General features: G+C 42.3%; 1 protein-coding gene across 2 annotated transcripts in view; it reads right to left on the bottom strand.

Moving 5' to 3' along the window:
• LOC109866834 (polypeptide N-acetylgalactosaminyltransferase 18-like) overlaps positions 1-27407 on the bottom strand; it is an 81491-nt gene that overhangs the window by 15445 nt on the left and 38639 nt on the right. Inside the window, exons 1-10 of one of the 2 annotated variants that reach the window (XM_031801955.1) lie at positions 25752-25834; positions 23903-24104; positions 23628-23794; positions 21910-22093; positions 18837-19034; positions 18297-18411; positions 13508-13693; positions 13035-13172; positions 10990-11085; positions 2399-2563 (exon numbers count right to left, since the gene is read on the bottom strand). In XM_031801955.1, coding sequence (XP_031657815.1) covers positions 2399-2563; positions 10990-11085; positions 13035-13172; positions 13508-13693; positions 18297-18411; positions 18837-19034; positions 21910-22093; positions 23628-23784 — 1239 coding nt within the window. In that variant the 5' untranslated portion in view covers positions 23785-23794; positions 23903-24104; positions 25752-25834. Of the gene's footprint in view, positions 1-2398; positions 2564-10989; positions 11086-13034; positions 13173-13507; positions 13694-18296; positions 18412-18836; positions 19035-21909; positions 22094-23627; positions 23795-23902; positions 24105-25751; positions 25835-27407 lie in introns of those variants that run through there. The other variant, XM_020455691.2, reaches the window with a different exon arrangement.

Here is a 27407-nt window from a genome sequence, read left to right as displayed (position 1 = left end):
CGCGCCCTTCGTTGTTTTTCCTTTCTATTGAATACGCTATTGTCCGGTTGAAATATTATCAATTATTTAGACAATTGACAACCTGAGGATTAATTACAAACATCGTTTGACATGCTTCAACGAACTTTATCGGTACTATTAGGATGTATTCGTCTGCATGTTTTGATTGCCTTTGAGCCAGTGGATTACTGAACAAAACGCGCCAACAAAACTGAGTTTTTGGGACATAAAGAGGGACTTTATCAAACAAAACAAAAATGTATTGTGTAGCTGGGACTCTTGTGACTGCAACCATATGAAGATCTTCAAAGGTAAGTGATTCATTTTAGCACTATTTCTGACTTTTGTAATTCCTTTACTTGGTTGTAAAATGTTTGTATGTTTTTGTAAGCAGGGCGCTGTCCTCAGATAATCGCATGGTATGCTTTCACCGTAAAGACTTTCTGAAATCTGGCAAAGCGGCTGGATTATCAAGAAGTTCATCTTTAAACCGATGTATAACACTTGTATTTTTTAGGAATGTTTATTATGACCATTTTGAATTTGGCGCTCTGCAATTTCACCCCGGATGTTGTCTAGCGGAAGACCTGCGCCAGAAAGGTTAAAGGCACAGTCAACTTAGTGCATGTAAACTTCTGACCCACTGGAATTGTGATACAGTGAATTATAAATGAAATAATCTGTCTGTTAACAATTGTTGGAAAAATTACTTGCGTCTTGCACAAAGTAGATGTCCTAACCGACTTGCCAAAACTACAGTTTGTTAACAAGAAATTTGTGGAGTGGTTGAAAACGAGTTTTAATGACTCCAACCTAAGTGTATTTAAACTTCCGACTTCAACTGTATGTATGTATGTATGTATGTATGTATGTATGTATGTATGTATGTATGTATGTATGTATACACACACACATATACATGTATACATACATACATACATACATACATACATACATACATACATACATACATACATACATACATACATACACACCCCGACATTGCTCGTCCTAATGTTTCTATATATCTTAATTCCATTCTTTTACTTTTAGATGTTTTTATAGTTGTGTATTACAGCACTGTTGGAGCTAGGAACACAAGCATTTCACAACACCTGCAATAACATAAGTGACCAATACAATTTGATTTGTTTGATTTAGCATGTGAGACCTGGTTTAGCTCTACCCTGACAAAACAGCTCACATATTCCCTGCTGCCTGTCCCACCTCCCCAGTAATATTCACTCCACCCTCTCTCCTGAAGCAAGCGCTTTTCATGGCTTGGTTATACGCTGTGATGAGTATTTGCGAGAGGTGAATGTGTTTAACATTTCTGTAATTCACTTTTTATTGGGGATTTCAAGTGATGTCTGTGAAGAGGCAAATAAAAATGTACCAATAAGAAGCTTATCAAATATAAAAATCGATGTGGGATCTTAGATTTATACTGCATTGTCCCTCTTAAACTCTTCCCTCAGGGTCAAACACAGTTCAATATTTCAATAGATCACTTATCAATAATTCAAAGCCCCTGATTGGCCGCTTCAGAGACCACCCCTCTCTCTCTCTCTTCACCTCCCCTCTTCACATGGAGACAGAAAGGATCTCTGGTTTCAAACACAGCTAAAGTTTCTGCTGGATTTTAAAGCAGGAGTCCTTGTGCCCTCCCAAGAGGCAGCCCCACAGCTTATGATCAAACAGCCACCGACTAATTACTTTAGAATGGTAGTCCACTACGGTGACATAGGTATTTCATGGAATGATAGGGTGAATACTAACCAACCACTTTCCATTCTTCAGTAACTACTACTTAAGATTTCTAAATATGAAGTTTTTACCTCCACCATTACTCGTTCTTCATTTCAGAGTCTTTGACTAAACTTTCCTTTCAACTATTAAAAATGAAGGAGCCCTTATTTGAACCTTGAGGAACACCTAATGGTGATGCTCTCAAAAATATAAAAAGGACAAATAAGTACATTTCGCATGTGAATTTTTGACAGCAGGGTGACATTAGGGTGAGATTTAATACCATCGTCTGCAGTGGAGAAGATGCAAAGTCCTTAGGCGATGTTCATTGTTCTCCACGGAGAGGATCTATTGTGTTTAATGAGACAGGGTCCAATGTTCCACTTTGGCTTTTCATATGGTGCAAATGCTTTTTTTGTGACACTCCGTAATGTAAAACAAGGCCACTTGAGTGCGGGCTGGTGAACCACACTCTCAACCCACTAACAGAACCACTCTTCACATCTGCTCCTCTCCTTCAAATGCTCAACAGCCCAGTGCAGTGCCTTATTAGCCTGGTTCATCTACCACGTTTGTGACTAACTCAATACCCATCTGAACTGTACAGTGAATCTACATTCTCATGAGAGAAGACAGGAGTAGCCTTTACCTGAGTAAACTGCCAGGCGAGTTTCATGCGCTTGGCTGTGGCGTAGCTGCACTCCAGGAGCCGCGGCCGACTGTTCACATCCACCAGGCACTTGTTGTCGTCGTCGTCAATGGTGGGGCTCAGGACCCCCAGGTGTAGCTGCTGCGTGTTCGTGTAGTACACGTTCTAGAGAAGTACCAGATGAGTGTCAAGCAAAAAGAGTGTTTAGTAACAAGGAACAGAAATGCTATGCATCTGACTGGAGGGACTGAATGCAAGCATCAGGGAGATAATTGGGTGGAATGATGTTTGTCTTTCGCAAACAAGACATTTAGAAAATCAATTATCCCAACGTAAAGCAATATTGAGCCTTTAAGTTGTGATCCTGTACCCTGAAAGAGTTCAGCAGACGGGGAGACACAGTGATAATAGTGGTTATTAAACATGATCTATAGATTGACATTCCATTCCAACTGAACTCTTAATGGTGTTGCCTCTCCATTCAGAGCTGGTGACAGAATCTCATTAGTCTCAATCCCTGTGAAGAGAGGACTCTGTCCTTCATTACCTGCCAGGTTCTTTGATAGGTGCTAATTGTGTGTATTGCAATAAAGACACAGCTGTCAAGAAGGCAAAGCAACGCCCTATCACGAAAATACCTTTTCCCATTTTAGCAACCATTAAGTGTATATGTTTTGACCATGACAGCTTGACAACTGCCAAATCCATGGGGATTTAGCAGTTCTAACAGTCACTTTTTTGATCCGTGTATGCCTATCAGTCAACAGAATAAGCGGTTTCATAAATGCTTCAAGTGCAGCATGAGGATGTTCCTCATCGATCCAAGATGGCATAGCAGTCGGACGTCTTGTCGTGTCGTGTCCCTTGTATATATCGTATATATCGTTTTTTTAAACATATTTTTCTTCGCATATCTTTTAAAACATTTTGCTAAACCTCAACTTCTAAATACTCTCCTGCAACCCACCTCACCCAATGTAGCTATTTTTCTCTAAAGTACTTGCATTTACTTCGGATCCCCTCAACTGAAGCTACCCAGCTAACTACCAGGTATCAGTCAACAAACCATTGCTAGCGGTCTTCAGCTAACCGGTCATCAGCTAACCTTTAGCTCGGAAAGCTCTCGCCAGTTCGAACAACGCGACTCTAACCAGAGCATAACGGACCTATATATATATATATATATTTTTTTTTTTATCCCCGGATTCCCACCGTAAACGGAACATTTTCAGCTGGATCTTCACAACTACCTAACTAGCTAACCGCAACCCCGGATGATTACTCCTGGCTAGCGTTTCCACCCACTTAGCTTGAAGCTAGCCCGGCCAGAGCTCCTGTGCTACCACCGAAGCATACTCCTGGGCTACAATATCCGGACCCACGACCGGTCTATCGATGTCACCGCATGAAGAGGCATAAACAGACTCACCCCATCGCGACGCCCCCCAAAGGCTAACTTTCTAGCCCTTGCTATCTCCTTGCTTGCTAATTCGGCCTGCTAACTGCTACCTTGTTTAGCCCCGGTCCGCTAACTGCTACCTTGTTTAGCCCCGGCCTACTAACTGTTAGCTTGTTAGCACAGGCCTGCTAACAGTCTGAATCGCCGCGTCCCAACCACTCACTGGACCCATATTTACTTTCAATCTCTTTTCGATTTTTAATTTGTTTATACCTTCCGGTAACCTGCCTCACCCAATGTGATACGGAATCGCTATTATTTTAAATTTTTAGAACACACTCAAGAACCTCCAGAAGCTAACCAGCTACAAGCTATTTAGTCATTGTTAGCCACTGCTAGCAGCTTTTACCTTACCTGGATAATACTCGCCAGTCCAGCTTCCCTGCCCCATCCACCGCTGCCCCCTGGACACTGATCACTTGGCTACATAGCTGATGCATGCTGGACTGTCCATTAATCACGGTACTCCATTCTGCTTGTTTATGTTTTATCTGTCGGCCCCAGCTGCACTCAGGCTCTGTGTGTAGTTAATCCGACCCCTCCCTGCCTAGTCATCGCCATTTTACCTGCTGTTGTTGTGCTAGCTGATTAGCTGTTGTTGTCTCACCTACTGTTTTAGCTACTGTTTTAGCTAGCTCTCCCAATTCAACACCTGTGATTACTGTATGCCTCGCTGTATGTCTCTCTCAAATGTCAATATGCCTTGTATACTGTTGTTCAGGTTAGTTATCATTGTTTTAGTTTACAATGGAGCCCCTAGTTCCACTCTTCATACCCCTGATACCTCCTTTGTCCCACCTCCCACACATGCGGTGACCTCACCCATTACAACCAGCATGTCCAGAGATACAACCTCTCTCATCATCACCCAGTGCCTGGGCTTACCTCCGCTGTACCCGCACCCCACCCTACCCCTGTCTGCGCATTATGCCCTGAATATATTCTACCATGCCCAGAAATCTGCTCCTTTAATTCTCTGTCCCCAACGCTCTAGGCGACCAGTTTTGATAGCCTTTAGCCGCACCCTCATTCTACTCCTCCTCTGTTCCGCGGGTGATGTGGAGGTAAACCCAGGCCCTGCATGTCCCCAGGCACCCTCATTTGTTGACTTCTGTGATCGAAAAAGCCTTGGTTTCATGCATGTCAACATCAGAAGCCTCCTCCCTAAGTTTGTTTTACTCACTGATTTAGCACACTCTGCTAACCCTGATGTCCTTGCCGTGTCTGAATCCTGGCTCAGGAAGGCCACCAAAAATTCTGAGATTTCTATACCCAACTATAAAATTTTCCGTCAAGATAGAACTGCCAAAGGGGGAGGAGTTGCAGTTTACTGCAGAGAGAGCCTGCAAAGTAATGTCATACTTTCCAGGTCCATACCCAAACAGTTCGAACTACTAATTTTGAAAATTACTCTCTCCAGAAATAAGCCTGCTACCGACCCCCTTCAGCTCCCAGCTGTGCCCTGGACACCATTTGTGAATTGATCGCCCCCCATCTAGCTTCAGAGTTTGTTCTGTTAGGTGACCTAAACTGGGATATGCTTATCACCTCGGCAGTCCTACAATCTAAGCTAGATGCCCTCAATCTCACACAAATCATCAAGGAACCCACCAGGTACAACCTTAAATCTGTAAACAAGGGCACCCTCATAGACGTCATCCTGACCAACTGGCCCTCCAAATACACCTCTGCTATCTTCAACCAGGATCTCAGCGATCACTGCCTCATTGCCTGTATCCGCTACGGAGCCGCTGTCAAACGACCACCCCTCATCACTGTCAAACACTCCCTAAAACAATTCTGTGAGCAGGCCTTTCTAATCGACCTGGCCCGGGTATCCTGGAAGGACATTGACCTCATCCCGTCAGTTGAGGATGCCTGGTCATTCTTTAAAAGTAACTTCCTCACCATTTTAGATAAGCATGCTCCGTTCAAAAAATGCAGAACTAAGAACAGATACAGCCCTTGGTTCACTCCAGACCTGACTGCCCTCGACCAGCACAAAAATATCCTGTGGCGGACTGCAATAGCATCGAATAGTCCCCGCGATATGCAACTGTTCAGGGAAGTCAGGAACCAATACACGCAGTCAGTCAGGAAAGCTAAGGCCAGCTTCTTCAGGCAGAAGTTTGCATCCTGTAGCTCCAACTCCAAAAAGTTCTGGGACACTGAAGTCCATGGAGAACAAGAGCACCTCCTCCCAGCTGCCCACTGCACTGAGGCTAGGTAACACGGTCACCACCGATAATTCCATGATTATCGAAAACGTCAACAAGCATTTCTCAACAGCTGGCCATGCCTTCCGCCTGGCTACTCCAACCTCAGCCAACAGCTCCGCCCCCCCCCCACAGCTACTCGCCCAAGCCTCTCCAGGTTTTCCTTTACCCAAATCCAGATAGCAGATGTTCTGAAAGAGCTGCAAAACCTGGACCCGTACAAATCAGCTGGGCTTGACAATCTGGACCCTCTATTTCTGAAACTATCCGCCGCAACCCCTATTACCAGCCTGTTCAACCTCTCATATCGTCTGAGATCCCCAAGGATTGGAAAGCTGCCGCAGTCATCCCCCTCTTCAAAGGGGGAGACACCCTGGACCCAAACTGTTACAGACCTATATCCATCCTGCCCTGCCTATCTAAGGTCTTCGAAAGCCAAGTCAACAAACAGGTCACTGACCATCTCGAATCCCACCGTACCTTCTCCACTGTGCAATCGGGTTTCCGAGCCGGTCACGGGTGCACCTCAGCCACGCTCAAGGTACTAAACGATATCATAACCGCCATCGATAAAAGACAGTACTGTGCAGCCGTCTTCATCGACCTTGCCAAGGCGTTCGACTCTGTCAATCACCATATTCTTATCGGCAGACTCAGTAGCCTCGGTTTTTCGGATGACTGCCTTGCCTGGTTCACCAATTACTTTGCAGACAGAGTTCAGTGTGTAAAATCGGATGGCATGCTGTACGGTCCTCTGGCAGTCTCTATGGGGATGCCACAGGGTTCAATCCTCGGGCCGACTCTTTTCTCTGTATATATCAATGATGTTGCTCTTGCTGCGGGCGATTCCCTGATCCACCTCTACGCAGACGACACCATTCTATATACTCCTGGCCCGTCCTTGGACACTGTGCTATCTAACCTCCAAACGAGCTTCAATGCCATACAACACTCCTTCCGTGGCCTCCAACTGCTCTTAAACGCCAGTAAAACCAAATGCATGCTTTTCAACCGTTCGCTGCCTGCACCCGCACGCCTGACCAGCATCACCACCCTGGATGGTTCCGACCTTGAATATGTGGACATCTATAAGTACCTAGGTGTCTGGCTAGACTGTAAACTCTCCTTCCAGACTCATATCAAACATCTCCAATCGAAAATCAAATCAAGAATCGGCTTTCTATTCCGCAACAAAGCCTCCTTCACTCACGCCGCCAAACTTACCCTAGTAAAACTGACTATCCTACCGATCCTCGACTTCAGCGATGTCATCTACAAAATTGCTTCCAACACTCTACTCAGCAAACTGGATGCAGTTTATCACAGTGCCATCCGTTTTGTCACTAAAGCACCTTATACCACCAACCACTGCGACTTGTATGCCCTAGTCGGCTGGCCCTTGCTACATATTCGTTGCCAGACCCACTGGCTCCAGGTCATCTACAAGTCCATGCTAGGTAAAGCTCCGCCTTATCTCAGTTCACTGGTCACGATGGCAAGACCCATCCGTAGCACGCGCATCTCACTGATCATCCCTAAAGCCAACACCTCATTTGGCCACCTTTCGTTCCAGTTCTCTACTGCCTGTGACTGGAACGAATTGCAAAAATCGCTGAAGTTGGAGACTTTTATCTCCCTCACCAACTTCAAACATCTGCTGTCTGAGCAGTTAACCGATCGCTGCAGCTGTACATAGTCTATCGGTAAATAGCCCACCCATTTTTACCTACCTCATCCCCATACTGTTTTTACTTATTTACTTTTCTGCTCTTTTGCACACCAATATCTCTACCTGTACATGACCATCTGATCATTTATCACTCCAGTGTTATTAATCTGCAAAATTGTAATTATTCGCCTACACAATGTATATAGACTCCCCTTTTTTTCTACTGTGTTATTGACTTGTTAATTGTTTACTCCATGTGTAACTCTGTGTTGTCTGTTCACACTGCTATACTTTATCTTGGCCAGGTCGCAGTTGCAAATGAGAACTTGTTCTCAACTAGCCTACCTGGCTCAATAAAGGTGAAATAAAAAAATAAAAAAATAAAATTACACACATCTGACCAACCAAATTTTTTTAGACATTCGATATAGGAATCATTGCAAAACCTCGTATGATCGTTTATACACCATTTTAGGTACAGTCTTTCAATCTCTCATGGCTCAAAGTGGAAGAGAGTTTGACTTCATCCCTACTTGTTTTTGTAAGAAGTGTTGACAAGCTGAATGCACCGAGCTGTCTGTTTAAATGACTAGCACACAGCGTGGACACCCATGCATACCCCACAAGACATGCCACCAAAGGTCTCTTAACAATCCCCAAGTTCAGAACAGACTATGGGAGCACAGTACTACATAGAGCCTTAACTACATAGAACTCTATTCCACATCAGGTAACTGATGAAAGCAGTAAAATCGTACACAAAAACAAAATATGGTAAAAATACACCATATGGAACAGCGGGGACTGTGAGACACACACAAAGGTACAGACACATGCATACGCACACAAGAGCTAGCACACGCGCACGTATATTGTAATATTGTTGAATGCTGGTATTATACATGTTGTATTGTAGATATGTAGAGGTGTAATAATGTTATGATGTACTGTTTTATCTTTTGTTTCGTATGTAATGTAAGTACCTTAATGTGATTGGACCCCAGGAAGCGTATCTGCTGCCTTTGCAACAGCTAAATGGGGATCACTAAGAAATACAAATACAAATCTACTTCCCCAGTCAAATTAACTTGTGAATAGCATTTTCATGTATCTGTGTCCAGTATGAAGGAAGTATCCCTTTAAAGATTAATCAAAAATGATTTCTAAAACTGAGCCATGTGGAACAGAGAGTGTGAGTGTGTCTGAACCACCGACGAGAGTGTGTCTGAACCACCGACGTACTCATTGCGAGAAGAGCCTTCATCCCGATGAGGATTTGTACATAACACAGCCAACATTTATTAATCCATTAATTCATCTTCAATGAACTCTGCAAGGGCTTCATAGCAAATTGAAACCCTCTATCTTTCGCCTGCTGACGCAGTCGCTTTCTGTTCATTTGCTAGGCAAGGAAGAGATGCGGTCTCTACTATAATCAGAACCAACTCCTACATACTTCATTATAAACACAAATTTCACGCAAATAATAGATACCATATCGTTGCTGTCTGATGAAAAACTTGTAACTCAATATTTATTTTACATTTATTAAAACCACTAACTCCCCTCAATGTACTCTGTACATTTCATAATTATAATTGTATGATCATTAAATGGGAAAATATGTTTTTATATATTTCCTGAAAAGTTTATTAAGGTGATAAGAGATGTTCATGAGACAGCGACGATATCATGTAAATGTAATTAGCAACAGTAATGTAAAGTAACTTTCAACAGGTATGACTGAGACGACTGAAAACAACCACCTTTGGTACTACAGTATAGAGCAAACCAGTAAAGATAGAATAACCAATTTAATACACTTGTTTCCTGTACTAAGGTATCCCTTCCGCTCTCTGCAGTAACCTGTAGAGTGCTCTTTGATAAGATCCTTTGATAAGCAATATGGATCCCTAAAGTGTCCTCACCAGTGATGGAAAAAGTACCCAATTGCCATACTTTAGGTAAAGTGAGTCCATTTTCTTGTTTTTAAAATGTACAGATAGCCAGGGGCAGACTCCAACACTCAGACATAATTTACAAATTATGCATTTGTGTAGTGAGTCCACCAGATCAGAGGCAGTAGGGATGACCACGTGTTCTCTTGATAAGTATGTTATTGGACCATTTTCCTGTCCTGCTGAGCATTCCAATGTAACAAGTACTTTTGGGTGTCAGTACTTTACGCCACTGCTCCACACACACACGTTCAGTGCCAATTGGAGCTTCATCTCCATACAGTCTAGTGGGTCTGGTCTCCTAGGTAACACCAGTTCTAATGAGGAACACTGGGAGATGTACAAATGAGGATCCCTGCTGAGAGGGGAGAATCTCCTGGTGGCATGGCAGCCCATCTGTTCCCACAAGAAACACCCTTCTACCTCCTCAATAATAGACAGGCCATCACTATCTAATTAGTTCCTGGTCCCTGACATTCACCACCATTCCCCTCCATACCCAGATAATGCTCTGATAGAGTTTGTATAGGCCTACACACTCCATTGTAGTACAGATGCAGAGGACATGTGCTGCTATTTGGCTTGGCTTCAGCCTGCAAACCCAATGCAATACATTATCTTCTCTCAGTTTGTATTCTACAGTAAATCCTGTAGAGTTACTGTCTAGAACTAAACTGCATTTTGGACCCAGCAGCTTAACAATTGATAATCGCATATCTTGGGTTTAAGCAAAAATATATAAAAAGTTATGCATAATAAGTATATTTTCTTACATGAGCTAAATGTCTCAGGGATAAAATGAACATTTATTGTGACAGTGAGAGAGAAGTGTTCACGCATCAGTTTGGAGAGACCCAGTAGCTGGGTATGACCCAGAGAGAAGCCAAAGGTTTAACATTTCAGGCACCAATCGATTATATTGACTTCTGACAACAGAGATGCGGTACTAGACTGTCTTGTTGCAATTATAAATTATTCAATGTGAATATGTAGACGGACAAACAAAATTGTTATTTTTTGCTGTAAAATCCAGCACATTACAAAGTAGTAAAAAGGGACAAGTAGTATAAAAGCACTATGCATTTAGAAACATTAATACCTTTTCCAAAAGCTTTTATATTGAAAAAGACAAGGAAATAAGGATGAATATCCTGAGTCATAGTTAGAGCAAGGATCTTATTTTAAGTGGGGGAAAAACCTAGTAATTCAGTAATTGCTGTGGCATATACGTTAGGACCAGGACAAAATTGGTAGTGAACTTACAGATGGAGGGGTCAGAGGGCACTCACCTGTGGCGTCATCCCATGACAGACGTACAGGATGGGGATGTTGTCCGAGTCAGGCCCCTGGTCTAGACAAAGGTCGCTCCTTAGAGCATTCTTCAACTGGAGGAGACAGAGGAGGAAAATCAAGGCTGTTCCAACCACATAACCATGGGGCAGGGATGGAGACGGATTAAGGATGCAGAAGTTATCGCTCTCCATGCGATAACAGACAATCTGTTTCGTAAAAGCACTTAAACTGTGCCTTCTTCTGTCTGGCCAACGACAACGGTTAATTAGTCTGTTAATGATAGAATGACACAGCACACAACTGGTCTGTGTGACGAAGAGTTTGACAAATGGAAGCAGTTTAGGCTAAATACCGAGAACACAATAGTTGAAAACATTGTTTTTCATTATCCTCACATCAACAAGGGAAGAAATATGTTTTGCAACTAAATAAATGGGATGCCATTAGTCCTGCGGAATCTGTTTGACAACAAATTGAGTCACATTTTAGAGCGACATCTACAAAAATAAATAATCACACTTTTTAATATGATATTGTGTAATAAATGTTATTGTTATGATAATATCACTCTCAATGCACTATTATTCACTTTAGCTTTAAGATAACTATCATTGGTCAAATATGTATTCTTCAAATGTGTTTCAAGAAGTTGTTTTGATAGCAATGCCTTCATAATAATTTTCCCAGCTTGACTCCCACACATGCTGAGTAGTGTCATGATCACACATCAAACATTTCTAACACAGTTGTGATGTGCTCATCAAACAACCAAGCAAAGCACTAGAGGGTTCGTCAAGTTATTTTGGACCGTTTTATTACTCATGTTTAAATACAACTGACCTTCAACCTTTCATTGCTTCAGTGGAGGTATGTCCTCAAGCTGTGGCTTGAAATGGACTCCTATGACAGTAATGTTCTTGCTAAGATATTTCAAAAGACTGTTTCAGCATGAACAGTATGTGGGTCGTTCCACCAATTCGGTGCCTTTTAAGAAGAGTACATTTGTCCCAAAAACATTAGATTTCACCTCATTTTAACATTCTGTCATGAAAAGGACATGTTCGACTTCATGAAAAAAACACGTTTCCCCATCAAGAGTTTAAAATAGGAAAAATGACTACAGTAATTGGCTATTAAGTGACAAATAAAGTAACAGGGTAGACTGTAACAAGGTTGACAATTTCATCTTAAATCAGCTACAAATCCCCTCGAGACAGGGGGAATGAAAGCTTGTTTTGTGGAACAGGGAGTGGCAATTGAATGCAAGTGAACAATCTTTTTTCAATTGCTAATACATTTCTAGCCTGTCTATCTATGGGATACAGGGTTGACGTGTTATATGCTCGACTCGCTCAGTTTTCCAGCACAAAAACACTAGAATATGGCCAAGAGTATAACCAGCTTACTTCCTTCTACAATATGATTTGACTATTCGATGTTCAATGTTTCTTTCGAAAAAGGTATTTAAAAAGGAAGTTTCACCATATTAAAAAGAGAGTTCAGTTCTAGTAACAGGGTTGACCTTAAAATGAGGGACAGACGTATATTAATCACTAATCACATTAAATAAATAATAATCTCCAGAAATGACTGTCAAAGGAACAAAATAACTAGGGCTTTGCAATGATGGTGAAACTTGGGAGACATTTTGGGGTTAAGTGGGTTGAAATCTTCCTAGAAGTAACACAGGGTTGCTGAATTTCAGCACTTCAGTAAGCCATTTCATTAAAAAAAAAATCTGATTGATTGAATTCTCCATGTGGTCTATATTAAAAAGGGCACTTAATATAACAGGCTTTAAAATTCAGTATTGGTCCACAATGTCTACTTAAAATATCAAAGGGACACAAAAGGCACTCTTTTCATGAAATGAATCATGCACGTTCTTACCTCACATTATCAGCACAATATAGCATGACTTTCTATGATAAGTGACATTGTCATACGAGGTGATACGCTGCACATGTATGGTACAGCCCATCTTGTGCTATTTTGGAAAAGAAACAAAGGCTGAGATGTACAGATATCATAAAATACTCACCACTCCATAGGCAACTGTGTCACTGTAGGTTCTCATCTCAGAGTAGATGTTGGCCAAGAACCAGCTGAAAGATTTACACAGCAGTCTGTTTCTCAAAGCCTTCCTCTCCGAGAGGTCCCCTATGTCAATCCCTGAGTTCTAGAAATAGACACACCAACACATGGATACCACAGATGGGTGGTGGCACCTTAATTGGTTGGTTCATAGTAAGGACCGGAACAGAGTAAATGGAACAGTATCAAACAGGTGTTTGATAGCGTTCTATTCACTCCATTCCAGCCATTATCATGAGCCAGCCTCCCCTCACCAGTCTCCTGTGATGGATACCCACATGTCATAACCTATCATTAAATAAAACATTTATGGAATCCAAGTTTAGACTGAATTGACTAGGGCCTGGATTATTTTCTGCTCAGGTCACATGGTCAGGAGGGTTGGATAATGACCCACTCTAAGGAGGCTGTGGTCTTTACCTGTAGGGGAACGTTCCAGGCCATGTAAACATGGTTCTTGTATTCGTCCATCCACACCTCGGCCACCCTAAGTGCATTCCGCCGCACATGAGCAGTCAGGTCTTGAGTGTAGGGCTTGTGAGCACGCTCGATATGCGCTATCCGAGAACAGGGCAAAACCTCCACACTGCCCCCACATTGCCATACCTGGAGTTACATACAGAGTCCAAATAATATATTTCAAAAGAGGTAGGAAGTTGAGAATAGCCTTGGAAGTGTACAGAGCTCAGTAGTGAACACAGGGTTAGATGTAAGGAAGTCAGGGTCAGTAAATTATCTGTCATATAAAGACGGTCTACCACATCTCACACAAACTTTTGGACTACTGTAGAGCTACCACGTCTCCAAACATCTTTTACAAATCACCATATTTTGTAAAGGAACTTACTGTGAAGGGTTATGAGGAGCTATTATTTAGCATATAATGTAGCCTGTGTGTATGAGAGAGAGAAAGTCAAAGAGAGTGAGAGATGGTGTGTGCAAGAATCTTCTTTCATCCTCCAATATTCTCCTACTGGGTAGAGCCCCAAGAGCCCTTCCTTTACTTTCTCTCAGAGGAAAATCCTTCTCATGGGGATTATACGGAGCATGTGCCTACTGTTTTGGACTGGAGACAACTGTATCGCCAGACAACATTACACCTGGCTGTACATGGGTGTGGAATGTATAAGGAAGTGTCCAGGACTAGAAATATCAGTTATTATGAGTGCTAAATTGTTTCACCCACCTGTTCATGGTCATAAACTATACACACAACTTGGTCAGGAACTCAAAGGAAAAGTTAGCTAACCGCGATTTAATCAGAAAATGACTGCCTGCTGAGATAAGATTCTAAAGTAATCAGCAGTAAATATACAGTGGGAAAATAGACATAATAAAGATAGACCTATAAATAAAGTCTTTATTAAAGCATAACATGTGTTTATGGGGTACCAGGGAGGAAGCATTGGTAGAAAAACACAAATCCCATTACTGATGATTCCCCTTGTTTTGGCAGGCCTAAATAGAACTATTCACTACGGGAGATGTTATGCCCTGTGGAAAGAAGTGTAATTCTGGAATCCGTTAACAAAATTCCTCATTTACATTGACAACACTGATTATCCATGACTTGAGTTTCTGTTATCTGCAAAGATAGAGGGGATTACGTATGCACTCGCACACAGAGCCTGTTAAGACAGGCTATGCTTTTCCTGTACTGTACTGAAAATAAACTCCAGCACCCTGGTAATCGTGATTCTCCACAGATTCAATGGATCTTTATACCAACATCTGGTCTCAATAGGGTTATACACTACAAGGCTAAAAGTATGTGGACACCTGCTCGTCGAACATCTCATTCCGTAATCATGGGCATTAATATGGAGTTGGTCCCCCTTTGCTACTATAAACAGCCTCCACTCTTCTGGGAAGGCTTTCCACAATATGTTGGAACATTGCTGCGGGGACTTGCCTTCATTCAGCCACAATAGCATTAGTTAGGTCGGCCACTGATGTCGGGCGATTAGGCTCGCAGTCGGCGTTCCGATTCATCCTAAAGGTGCTCGATGGGGTTGATGTCAGGGCTCTGTGCAGGCCAGTCAAGTTCTTCCACACCAATCTCAACAAACCAATTCTGTATGGACCTCACTTTGTGCACAGGGGAATTGTCATGGTGAAACATGAAAGGGCCTTCCCCAAACTGTTGCCACAAAGTTCGAAGCACAGAATTGTCTAGAATGTCATTGTATACTGTAGTGTTAAGATTTCCCTTCACTGGAACTAAGGGGCCTAGTCCGAAACATGAAAAACAGCCCCAGACCATTATTTCTCCTCCACCAAACTTTAGTTGGCACTATGCATTCGGGCAGGTAGAGTTCTCCTGACATCCTTCAAACCTAGATTAGTCTGTTGGACTGCCAGATGGTGAAGCGTGATTCATCACTCCAGAGAACGCATTTCTACTGCTCCAGAGTCCAATGGTGGCAAGCTTTACACCACTCCAGCTGACACTTGGCATTGCGCATAGTGATCTTAGGTCATAATTGATGACCTAAGATCATCAGTTATGATCTATGGCCATAATTGATTTTTTTTTTTAAACTGGCAAGAGAGTGGCCAAAAGGGTGTTTATCATCCCCAGTGGCTTTGCAAGTGTGGAGAGGATATTCTCCACTTCTGGCCTGTTCTCCAGGCACCATCACATGAACTTGAAGACACAGACTGGCCAGACTAATGTTTCCAAAGATTTATTCCAAAAATAATTTCAGTAATTCTTTGTTTAATGTGTATTTAATTCTAAGTAAGTCACAGCCTACATGCACAATTTACAGACTATAAAGATTTAATACAACTAAATGTTGTTTAAATACTGAGCGCTTTATGTCCCTACTAGCCTATTGTGACGCACTCACAAATGCTTCACAATGCATTTCTTTTTAGGCTACAGCCTTCAAATTATTTAAATAATATCACCTAAATAATTCATTTTCGTTCCTTATTAGGCTTCCTGTCTGGCTCCTGACCTATTTAGAGTGTTTATATGCTGTTTTATATGACATGTAGCCTATTTTAAATTATGTTCGCTTCTTACATTCACCCTTTCATGTTTATTCAAATACTTTTCATTCAAACCATATGGTTTGGTTTCAATACTTAAAAAACAATTGGTAGGTCCAGGTAGTGACAAAAATAGATGGGTGTTGGTTAAATTGTGATTTGAATGAATGGAGCTTATTTGGAGCGGCAGTTGTTTTTCATGTGAGCACGGAGCAGTTTTTAGCGGCACAGTATGAAAGCACATGGAGCGATGACCGATGAGTGGGATTTCCAACGGCTCAACTCCACTCAGGTGCTCTGTTCCAGAGGCAGTTTGGAATGGTAGTGAGTGTTACAACCGAGGACAGATGATTTTCAGCACTCTGTGGTCCCATTCTGTGAGCGTCTATCATAGACCATAACGGTCTACCACTTCGCAGCTGAGACATTGCTGCTCTTAGACGTTTCCACGTCACAATAACAGCACTTACATTTGACCAGGGCAGATATATGATGAACTGACTTGTTGGAAAGGTGGCATCCTATGACGGTGCCAGGTTGAAAGTCACTGAGCTCTTCAGTACGGGCCATTCTACTGCCAATGTTTGTCTGGAGATTGCATGGCTGTGCTCGATTTTATACGCCGGTCAGCCTAATCCACTAATTTGAAGGGATATCCACATACCTTTGACCATGTAGTGTATGGACAGTCCTGGAACTTTTTCCGTATTTCCACACAATAAGAATTTCCCATTTAGCCAGCAGGTTAGAGTTTTTTTGTCATGAAACTTGTCCTGGAGGCAGCTCTGCAGAATGGTCACTAGCTGGCACAACCACAAAGTCATAAAATGTGATTTTAAACCTAACCACACTGCTAAAACGAATGCCTAACCCTAGCCTTAAATTAAAGACCAAAAAGCAATTTTTTGTTTACATACATTTTTACAATAATCTAGAATTTAGAACTGGCCCATCTAAAATCCCTCCCCCTCCACTTTCCAGATCCATAATGTAATACATAAAGCAATACAGTTGCCCTAGAGCACATTTCTCCCTTCAGAAGGATGAAGTTAGCCATTTAGAGAAGCTACTGTAAGATGCGGTCTAGGGACTGACAGCTGGAACCACAGCTGCTCTGATCAATTATTATAACAGCCGGACTTCAGAGTGAAGGACGGGATTTACGCCTACCAAAAAGTTGGCTGTTCCCTTCCCTCCTGATACTGCAGGACTACAAGGCTGCAAGAGAAAGGATGCACAAATATCCACACAGGACCCACTATAGAAATAGAATGAATATAACAGGATTCCCCATTCAAGTCAATGATGGAATAATGGGTGGACTGGCAGCCATTTTGAGGGTGCTCATGCCAGGAAGTAAAAGCAGGAAGTGTACCATTCAATCTGTGCTGTGATTTGTTGAGTCAACTCAATTGACATTAGAAAAACTACATTCCTTTGCATGAGCCCCTTCAGTTAGCATCATTTAAACAAATCAGTGGAAGGTGGTGGAAGGAGCTATAGGAGGACGGGCTCATTGTAATGGCTGGAATGGAATAAATGGAACAGAGTCAAACGGGGTTTCCATATATGTGATGTGTTTGATACCGTTCCAGCCAGTACAATGAGCCCGTCCTCCTACATCTCCTCCCACCAGCCTCCACTGGAATACACATTCTACATTACCATGGCAATCCAGCATCAGTAATAGAACATTCCAAATAACAATGGAAATTGTTGTATCACACTACCAGGCAGCCATTGCGAGTGTCCGCATGAGAACCAATCAAATTGCCAGGTTTGAGCTCGTTTCTATTCTATGTGCAGTGTGCATGTATGTCCCATAGTAATTAGGGTTCGTCTAAGTGTATTTTTTTATATACTTTCAGATCTATGGCTACATGTAAGTGTGCAAGTCGCTGAGCTGGTCGAGTTTCAGCACACCATGGGGGAAGGTGGGGGTTCCTGACACACTGTAGCTCCTCCCATGGCCCATCTGGAGGAGTGCTGAGCTGACTGGTTGTGTCTGCCAGCAACATACAGTAGTGCAGCAGTGGATTATTACACACACTAATGAGTTTAAGAGTCCTCAAATCCTAACTTGAAATCTGGGCATGTACGTAACAGACTTGTGTAAATTACTCATCGATGTCAATGGGGGACCGATCTCAAGTTAGGATTTGGCTCTATTTAAACATATTATTGAGCTGATTATAATTTGGACTCCACTCACCCTGATGCCAAGCTCCACATTCTCTCCACCATAGACCTCCATTCCCTCATCCAATAGACCAATCTTCTCAAAGTACTTCCTGTCCACCACAAAACAGCCAATTAGAGCTGGGCTCCTGGTACAAAGATGGCAAAAGAGAGAGAAACAGTCATTTATGCGCTTTAGTTCTGTGAACTACTTCCTAGTACTTGCTCATTTATTTGTAACACTAAGTGCTCAGCTGAAGATTTTGCACATTTGATTTCATGATAAACATTTGTTTTCAATAATAACCCTACAAGGTTGTTTGCCTATTCCTTTTTTTCTGTAAAGAATAAGCATGATTTTCTGTATCATGTTACTAAGTAAAGGCTGTCCAGAAACAAAGAGCTTTCATCTATATCAAACTGATGCAACAGGTTCACACACATAGTTCTTACATTGTTCTGTTATCAAAATCAAATACTAAACAACATGTGGGTTTCTCAATGCCAACAGAAACAGTGCCAGTGAAATAGCAGAAGACAACAGTTGAGTGTTAAAGTCTTAGCTGACAGCAACCTGATAGGGGCGGTGGTGTTGCGCTGGGTCCACCAGGTTTTGGGCGGATTCAGGTAGCGACACCACAGCTCCCAGTCGAAGCCATGAGCAGACAGTGGATACTCCTCGATCTCAAACGTGTCATACTTGATGTTGTCAAACGACGGTGAGATGATGCGCGTTCTGTCCTCCTTGATCCTGAGCAGGATGGGCTCGGCCCTGTTGGGAAGACAAGGCATGGTGGGACGTTCTGAAGCTTTGAGATACATTGTGTCTTTTTCCAATGAAACCGATATGAGGGACAACACCTTTCACCATAAATTTTTCATCACTTCCCTAACATCACAGGAAAGATGGGGGGAAACAGTGGGAATGTGGGACTTTCATCCTGCCCACTGATTGTTAATGGCTCCTTATGAGTTCTTGTCCTATGGCTATAGGTTACAGTATTCCACGCCAACAAATTAGGTTGGACAAAGCGTATTACCATGTACAGTGCATTTGGAAAGTATTTAGACCCAATCTACATACAATACATGACAAAGCAAAAACAGGTTTATAAATTTTAGCAAATGTATTAAAAAAGGAAATATCACATTTACATATGTATTCAGACCCTTTACTCAGTACTTTGTTGAAGCACCTTTGGCAGCGATTACAGCCTTGAGTCTTCTTGGGTATGACGCTACAAGCTTGGCACACCTGTATTTGGGGAGCTCCCATTATTCTCTGCAGATCCTCTCAAGCGCTTTCAAGTTGGATGGGGAGCGTTACTGCACAGCTATTTTCAGGTATCTCCAGAGATGTGCGATCGGGTTCAAGTCCGGGCTCTGCCTGGGCTACTCAAGAACATTCAGAGACTTGTTTCCGAAGCCACTCCTGCGTTGTCTTGGCTGTGTGCTTAGGATTGTTGTCCTTTTGGAAGGTGAACCTTCACCCCAGTCTGAGGACCTGAGCAATCTGGAGTAAGATTTTGTCAAGGATCTCTCTGTGGGCCTACTGAGTGGCACAGTGGTCTAAGGCACTGCATCGCAGTGCTAGCTGTGCCACTAAAGATCCTGGTTCGAGTCCAGGCTCTATCGCAGTCAGCCGCGACCGGGAGAACCATGGAGTGGCACACAATTGGCCCAGCGTCATCCGGGTTAGGGGAGGGTTTGGCAGCAGGGATGTTCTTGTCCCGTCGCGCACTAGCAACTCCTGTTGCAGGCCGTGCGCAATGCACGCTGACAAGGTCACCAGGTGTACGGCGTTTCCTCCGACACATTGGTGTGGCTGGCTTCCGGGTTAAGCGGGCATTGTGTCAAGAAGCAGTGTGGCTTGGCTGTGTTGTGTTTCAGAGGAGGCTCGGCTCTTGACCTTCGCCTCTCGAGTCCGTAAGGGAGTTGCAGCGATGGGACAAGACTAACTACCAATTGGATACCAAGAAATTGGGGAGAAAAAGTGAGTAAAAAAATATTTAAAAAAATAAGGATCTCTGTACTTTGCTCCGTTCATCTTTCCCAAGATCCTGACAAATCTCCCAGTCCCTGCCGCTAAAAAACATCACCACAGCTGCCACCACCATGTTTCACTGTTGGAATGGTGCCAGGTTTCCTCTAGAAGTGACACTTGGCATTCAGGCCAAAGTGTTCAATCTTGTTTTCATCAAACCAGAGAATCTTGTTTCTCATGGTCTGAAAGTCCTTTGGGTGCCTTTTGGCAAACTCCAAGTGGGCTGTCATGTTTCCTTTACTGAGGAGTGGCTTCTGTCTGGCCACTCTACCATAAAGGCCTGACTGGTAGAGTGCTGCAGAGATGTTTGGCCTTCTGGAAGGTTCTCCCATCTCCACAGAGGAACTCTGGAGCTCAGAGTCAAAGCCACAGTCAAGGAAATACACATCTTAACACATTTATACAGCAGTTTCCCGTGTATCAAGAATGGTCCTCCACCCAAAGGACATCCTGCCAACTTGACATAACTTTGGGAAGCATTGGAGTCAACATGGGCCAGCATCCCTGTGGAACGCTTTCGACACCTTGTAGATTCCATGCCTTGACAAACTGAGGCTGTTCTAAGGGCAAAAGAGGGGGATGCAACTCAATATTAGGAAGGTGTCCTTAATGTTTTGGACACTCAATGTAGTTCTCCTCACTAAAAGGTAACTTGAAGTCTTGTTCGTGGGAGTTTGAGTTTTCAATTTTAGACTAGATAAAACACGTCAAGATAGACAGAAAATCTGTTGTCGACTGGCACTAGACAACATGTCCACAGCTCCTGATGATTGTAATGTACAGTAGCAGAGGTGCTAAATATAGCAGTCAGTCGCCCTCTGTCATTTTAAATGACAGACATTATTCAATCAATCATTAAAAATAACCATGTTAGATCTCCACAAGGCTTGCATATGTGTGTAATTACATTTGGAAAAGGATCCTCAGCAGACACACAAATAGCATCAAAGTTGTTTTTTGTACAAAAGGCCTCAGATCAATGTTAATATGAACAGCCAACCTGTAATTATATCAACATGTTTCTATGCATAAAAGACAAGCCGAGAGCCTCATGTACTCTGCTTTTCAAGCACTGTCATCGCATTGACGCAAATTACTTTATTGGTCGAAGACATTAAATCTGGTAGCTCTGAGAAGTGAGGAGACCTGTGTGTTCTGAGATCTGTGCCAAAGCACTTCAGGAGTAAGTGGGGTTATTTTGAATTGAGCCCAGGCTCTTCAGAGATATGTGCGTTGGTCGGCCTGTCAAGCTGTGGAGAGAATGATTAACAGGCACATAAACTCTGTCAGACAACAGGAAGCCCTGATACACTCGGTTGCCATGGACAACACATCTCATATCTCAACTCCAGTCAGCAGCACGTCAACCCTTTGAGCCCTAATGCCTTTAAGAGCTGAGGGCAGTCACATATTATTCTGACTGAAAACCCTCTACCTCATCTACCAAACTAGCTCTTTTAGGTAAAATCTCTTAGGTAATGACTGAGAAAATGCAGCACATATCAATTCTACTGCACTTGCATCAAATATCATAAATGGGCACACAAGGTTTTTAGCTGTTGGACAGATGGGCACATACATATATGGCATCCCAGTCCCTTACCATCCAATGTTGAACTCCACGTGGGCATCGAACAGGGCCACGACGGGTGCGCTGGCGGTCCTCCACCCACTGACCCGGGAGCGGATCAGTCCCTCCTGCTTGTCGTGACGGACCAGTTTGATGAAGTCTGGCCGCTGGGAGTTGGTCTCCTTCACAAAGTGTTGAAGGTTCTCCTTCAGCTCAGCTATAGAAACAGTCGTATATGGATTTGTATAAGCATCACAGAGTCTGTCTGACCTTTACAAAGAAGTGACATTGCTGCATGAAACACTGGGAAGCTTTGAAACAGTGTGTAGGTATTTCTCATTATGTCTTATAAAAGCCTACACCTGTGAAATCTGCTGAAGGTATGTACAGTGTATACTACCTAGGACCATCAACTAAACACACTTTTGAAATGTGCTTTACAGCCCGAAGTGCCATCTATTCCACATTCCATGGTGTAAAGGGTATTTCAAAGGAATAATATTGGGGTTGTGAAAAGTCCTGGAAATATCCTATTATTGAGCAGCCCTCAGCATCGTCTGGTTGAGGGAAGTCCATTCTGCTTTCCCACAAGCACCATCTGCCACCTGCTTGTTTAATTTGTTAGGTGGTCATGGCAGTGGCTTACCATGGCAACGAGAGGGAGTGATTGGGTCATTAAGGGCAAGGATCAGACACCACTGTCCGTTTTCATTCCAGCAGTGTTGGGGAGTAAGCTGATACGCTTTAGGGGACAATATCCTTCAGACATGTTATGTATGACAGTATTCATCATACAACCATGAACTGATTAGGATTAACCAAGTAATATACAGCGATAGTTAGTGGTGAATATACAGTCATTTAACTCATTTAGAAATTAAGAGTACAAATAAGAGGACTAAGGTCGATTAGATGAATTGGATTGTCATGGGAATGAACCCCAGCTGACTCTATGAGGAACCCCACTAAGGATGACGAGCTGTTAGCCAGACTGAAACTGTACAGAACGGGAAGTGTCTCATTGTTCAAAGTGAGCCAACTGCCAAGGAATTAATTAGAATATCAACGGCCACAAAGGAACATTTTATAGCTTCATTTCCACTCTCAGTAATACTCTGCCTCTGGGCTACAGTTCCGTTTTCCAATTCATTTGCATTACGGATGCTCCTCTCTACTTAATCCAATGATTCAATGTTTATATCCTGAAATAGGAGGCCTTAATAAAAAGATTAATTCAAAAGAAGCAGCCTGTTTCTTTTTTATCCCTCTGCTGGACTCGTTTGACCCTCATTTGTCACCATAATATGATACATGTTCAGTCAAGTATGCAGCTCAAACACCTTGATCAGTCTAGGTAAAACAGAGCCTTTAAATCTTCTCACTTCCCTCTGGCTCTATAGCTGATCAGTATGCAGGTCTGTCCTGCTGAAATAACTAGGATAACAAATAAGTTAATTGGGAGCTGTGTGAAAGTAATCCATTAAATTGGAAAGCAACACCAGCAATTTTGTTTTTGATATTGTAAATGTGTATAGGGGTAGATACATTTTTTAAAGAACATTAAAGAGAAAATTCTGATGTACTCTCCGTCCTCAAGCATGTCAAGTGTGGATTGATCTATGTATGATGATGTAAATACATAGTGTGTAGGCATGCATTTATGCTTGCTAGTAAGCAGCCTGAATGGCTTCCTGTTTGCAATGCAGTTTGTATATTTTGTAGGCTACATTTGGTAAGAATATAGGAGTTACCATTGTTGCTGTTGTCATCAACCAGGATGATCTCCTTGAGGAGGTGGGAGGGAGTTCTGTTCATGGCTGTGTGGATGGAGCGCAGGATGACCGACAGGGCCTCGTTCACAAAGATAAAGATGATACTGACTTGGGGGAGATTGGAGGGGTACGACATGTTTCTGCACCTGAGGAGAAACCGCAAACAGACAAGATATGAAAAAATAACTTGCATAAATATTTGTTTTAAATGGATGATAAAAAAGGAACCAACATAAGGGTCAAAGGTCACTGACCCATCAGGCCTGAGGTCTGGGATGGGTCTGGTCAGAGAGAGGCGGTCACTGAGGTAGCCATTGTAGCCGTAGTACTGGAACTTCTTCAGCGCCACCCGGCGACTCTCAGGACCAAGGTCATGACCCCAGCGGACGAACAGGGAGGAGTCTGAGAGGGACTCCCCTGCTTTTTCTTCACTGTCCTTATCCTTTTGGGGCACCTCTGTAGGAGAGAGGAAGAGGAGAGATAAAACATGTGGCTGGGCAGTAGAAAGAACATTGTTTACAGTCATGACGTTGCCACATACTTCACATAGCTTACATTAAAGAGATTTATACCAGGTGGTGAAAAGTCATTGTATTCAGCATGATAACAGGCCCACTTCCTGGAAAACATTAGCATTTGAATTGATCCATCATGTGAAACGTTGCTATGTGTTACTGAGGCCTCGGACTAATGATAATACACATGCATGTTTCAACTTTTCTGGTCGTCTACTGAAGCAGCAATACCAAACAGGTTAGTCCTACTATATCACATTGTCTGGACAATACGATAATCTCTGTCACTCAACACCAGTATTGTGAGCTAAAATAACGCAACCCAGTGGAAAGTTACTGAGGTATTTACAGCGAGTGATGAAATGACTTCATAAAGCACAGCGAGTGATGAAGGGCTTGGCGCAGGTAATTACTGAATGCTAATTATCGTCCGAGGTTATTTAATTATAGCCACTACATTGCACTCTCTCTCAGTACTAAGTCATTCATCTCTGCCACGACTGGGACCCCAAAATTTGCTACTAAGGGCACAACTATATCTGAGGAGGATGTTGACATGAAGGGTTCAGTATGCAGGGTCTCCTGATAGCACAATAATACTCTGATTAAATATACACTACATGACCAAAAGAATAGGGACATCTGCATGTCAAACATCTCGTTCCAAAATCATGGGAATTAATATAGATTTGGTCCCCCCTTTGCTTCTATAACAGCCTCCACTCTTCTGGGAAGGCTTTCCAATTGATGTTGGAACATTGCTGCGGTGACTTGCCTTCATTCAGCCACAATAGCATTAGTGAGGTTGGCCACTGATGTTGGGCGATTAGGCCTGGCTCACAGTCAGCATTCCAATTCATCCCAAAAGGTGTTTGATAGGGTTGAGGTTACGGCTCTATGCAGGCCAGTGAATTTCTCCCACACCAATCTCAAAAAAAAAACATTTCTGTATGGACCTCGCTTTGTGCACGGGAGAATTGTCATGCTGAAACAGGAAAGAGCCTCCTCAAACTTTTGCCACAAAGTTGGAAGCACAGAATCGTCTAGAATGTCATTGTATGCTGTAGCATTAAGAATTTCCAAGCTGTTTAAAAGGCACAGTCAACTCAGTTCATGTAAACTGCTAACCCACTGGAATTGTGATACAGTGAATTATAAGTGAAATAATCTGTCTATTAGCAATTGTTGGAAAAATGACTTGTGTCATGCAAAGTAGATGTCCTAACCGACTTGCCAAAACTATAGTTTGTTAACAAGAAATTTGTGGAGTGGTTGAAAAACAAGTTTTAATGACTCCAACCTAAGTGTATGTAAACTAGTTTTAATGACTCCAACCTAAGTGTATGTAAACTAGTTTTAATGACTCCAACTTAAGTGTATTTCAAGTTTTAATGACTCCAACCTAAGTGTATGTAAAGTTTTAATGACTCCAACCTAAGTGTATGTAAAGTTTTAATGACTCCAACCTAAGTGTATGTAAAGTTTTAATGACTCCAACCTAAGTGTATGTAAACTTCCCACAGGAAATCAGTCAAAATAAGACATGGTATCAAGAACAAGATGAAATTAGATGAAACGAGGCACTTACGATTCCCCACATGGCAGTTTCTTGTCGTTGATGCTAGCTATCTGAAGTCTTTTTCTCCAAACTGTCAACAGTACAGTATCCCTATGGGAAATGGACAATATTACATAGTTTTCCAAGCTCAATGAAGGAGATGTGTGCATTCCGTCTGTTGAGTAACTGTATTAAATTATATTTCATACAATCTGCAAAATCTATGAGATTAAATAATTCTACACAATCCTATTTCCAGTAAATTATTGTAAATATGTAATGCTGAGAGCAGGTAATTGCTTCTTCTGCACACTGGCTATGATGTATGGCTTGTAATTTTCAGCTTGGTAATGGCATTCAGTGTAGTTGGAAAAAAATATACAAAAGAGATTTTTTAAAATTGTTCAGTGTCTTTTTCCCACCTCAAATTCATGAGCAGCCGTAAGAGCCGGGTAAATGTTTACCGTGTGCTCTAGGCAGGCTGTATAGTTCTGTATGTAACATATTTGAGCCATACACATCTGAGCCATAGTGGACCTCTGTGGTTAATCATGTGGAAAAGAGGTGAGCCGTGCAGGCATTTATGAAGGCTTCAATGGACAGTAGTGTTTTGGACTGGAAAAAGTAGCCACATGGGAATGGAACACTTTGCTGTTGTCTTGATGCCAAAAGCTACCAATTACACAAGTAGTGCATGAGTTTGAAGTAATTTACAGTCATGAAGTTAACATAGTCAAATCAAAATGTTACTTGTCACATGCACCTTATACAACAGGTGTATACCTTAGTGAAATGCTTACTTACAAGCCCTTAACCAACAATGTAGTTAAGAAAAATAAGAAATTAAAAAGTAACAAATAATTAAAAAGCAGCAGTAAAATAATAATAGCGAGGCTATATACAGGGGGTACAGGTACAGAGTCAGTTTGCGGGGGCACTGGTGAGTCGAGGTAATATGTACATGTAGGTAGAGTTAAAGTGACTGCATAGATTTTATTTATTTATTTTTTTATTTTACCTTTATTTAACCAGGTAGGCAAGTTGAGAACAAGTTCTCATTTACAATTGCGACCTGGCCAAGATAAAGCAAAGCAGTTCGACAGATAAAACGACACAGAGTTACACATGGAGTAAAAACAAACATACAGTCAATAATGCAGTATAAACAAGTCTATATACAATGTGAGCAAATGAGGTGAGAAGGGAGGTAAAGGCAAAAAAAGGCCATGATGGCAAAGTAAATACAATATAGCAAGTAAAATACTGGAATGGTAGTTTTGCAATGGAAGAATGTGCAAAGTAGAAATAAAAAAAATAATGGGGTGCAAAGGAGCAAAATAAATAAATAAATAAAAATTAAATACAGTTGGGAAAGAGGTAGTTGTTTGGGCTAAATTTTAGGTGGGCTATGTACAGGTGCAGTAATCTGTGAGCTGCTCTGACAGTTGGTGCTTAAAGCTAGTGAGGGAGATAAGTGTTTCCAGTTTCAGAGATTTTTGTAGTTCGTTCCAGTCATTGGCAGCAGAGAACTGGAAGGAGAGGCGGCCAAAGAAAGAATTGGTCTTGGGGGTGACTAGAGAGATATACCTGCTGGAGCGTGTGCTACAGGTGGGAGATGCTATGGTGACCAGCGAGCTGAGATAAGGGGGGACTTTACCTAGCAGGGTCTTGTAGATGACATGGAGC

Source organism: Oncorhynchus kisutch, linkage group LG22 (assembly GCF_002021735.2).
Source record: "Oncorhynchus kisutch isolate 150728-3 linkage group LG22, Okis_V2, whole genome shotgun sequence".
Taxonomy (NCBI): domain Eukaryota; kingdom Metazoa; phylum Chordata; class Actinopteri; order Salmoniformes; family Salmonidae; genus Oncorhynchus; species Oncorhynchus kisutch.
Note: the sequence above shows the minus strand (reverse complement) of the source record. Positions and strands in the feature narration are given on the sequence as shown.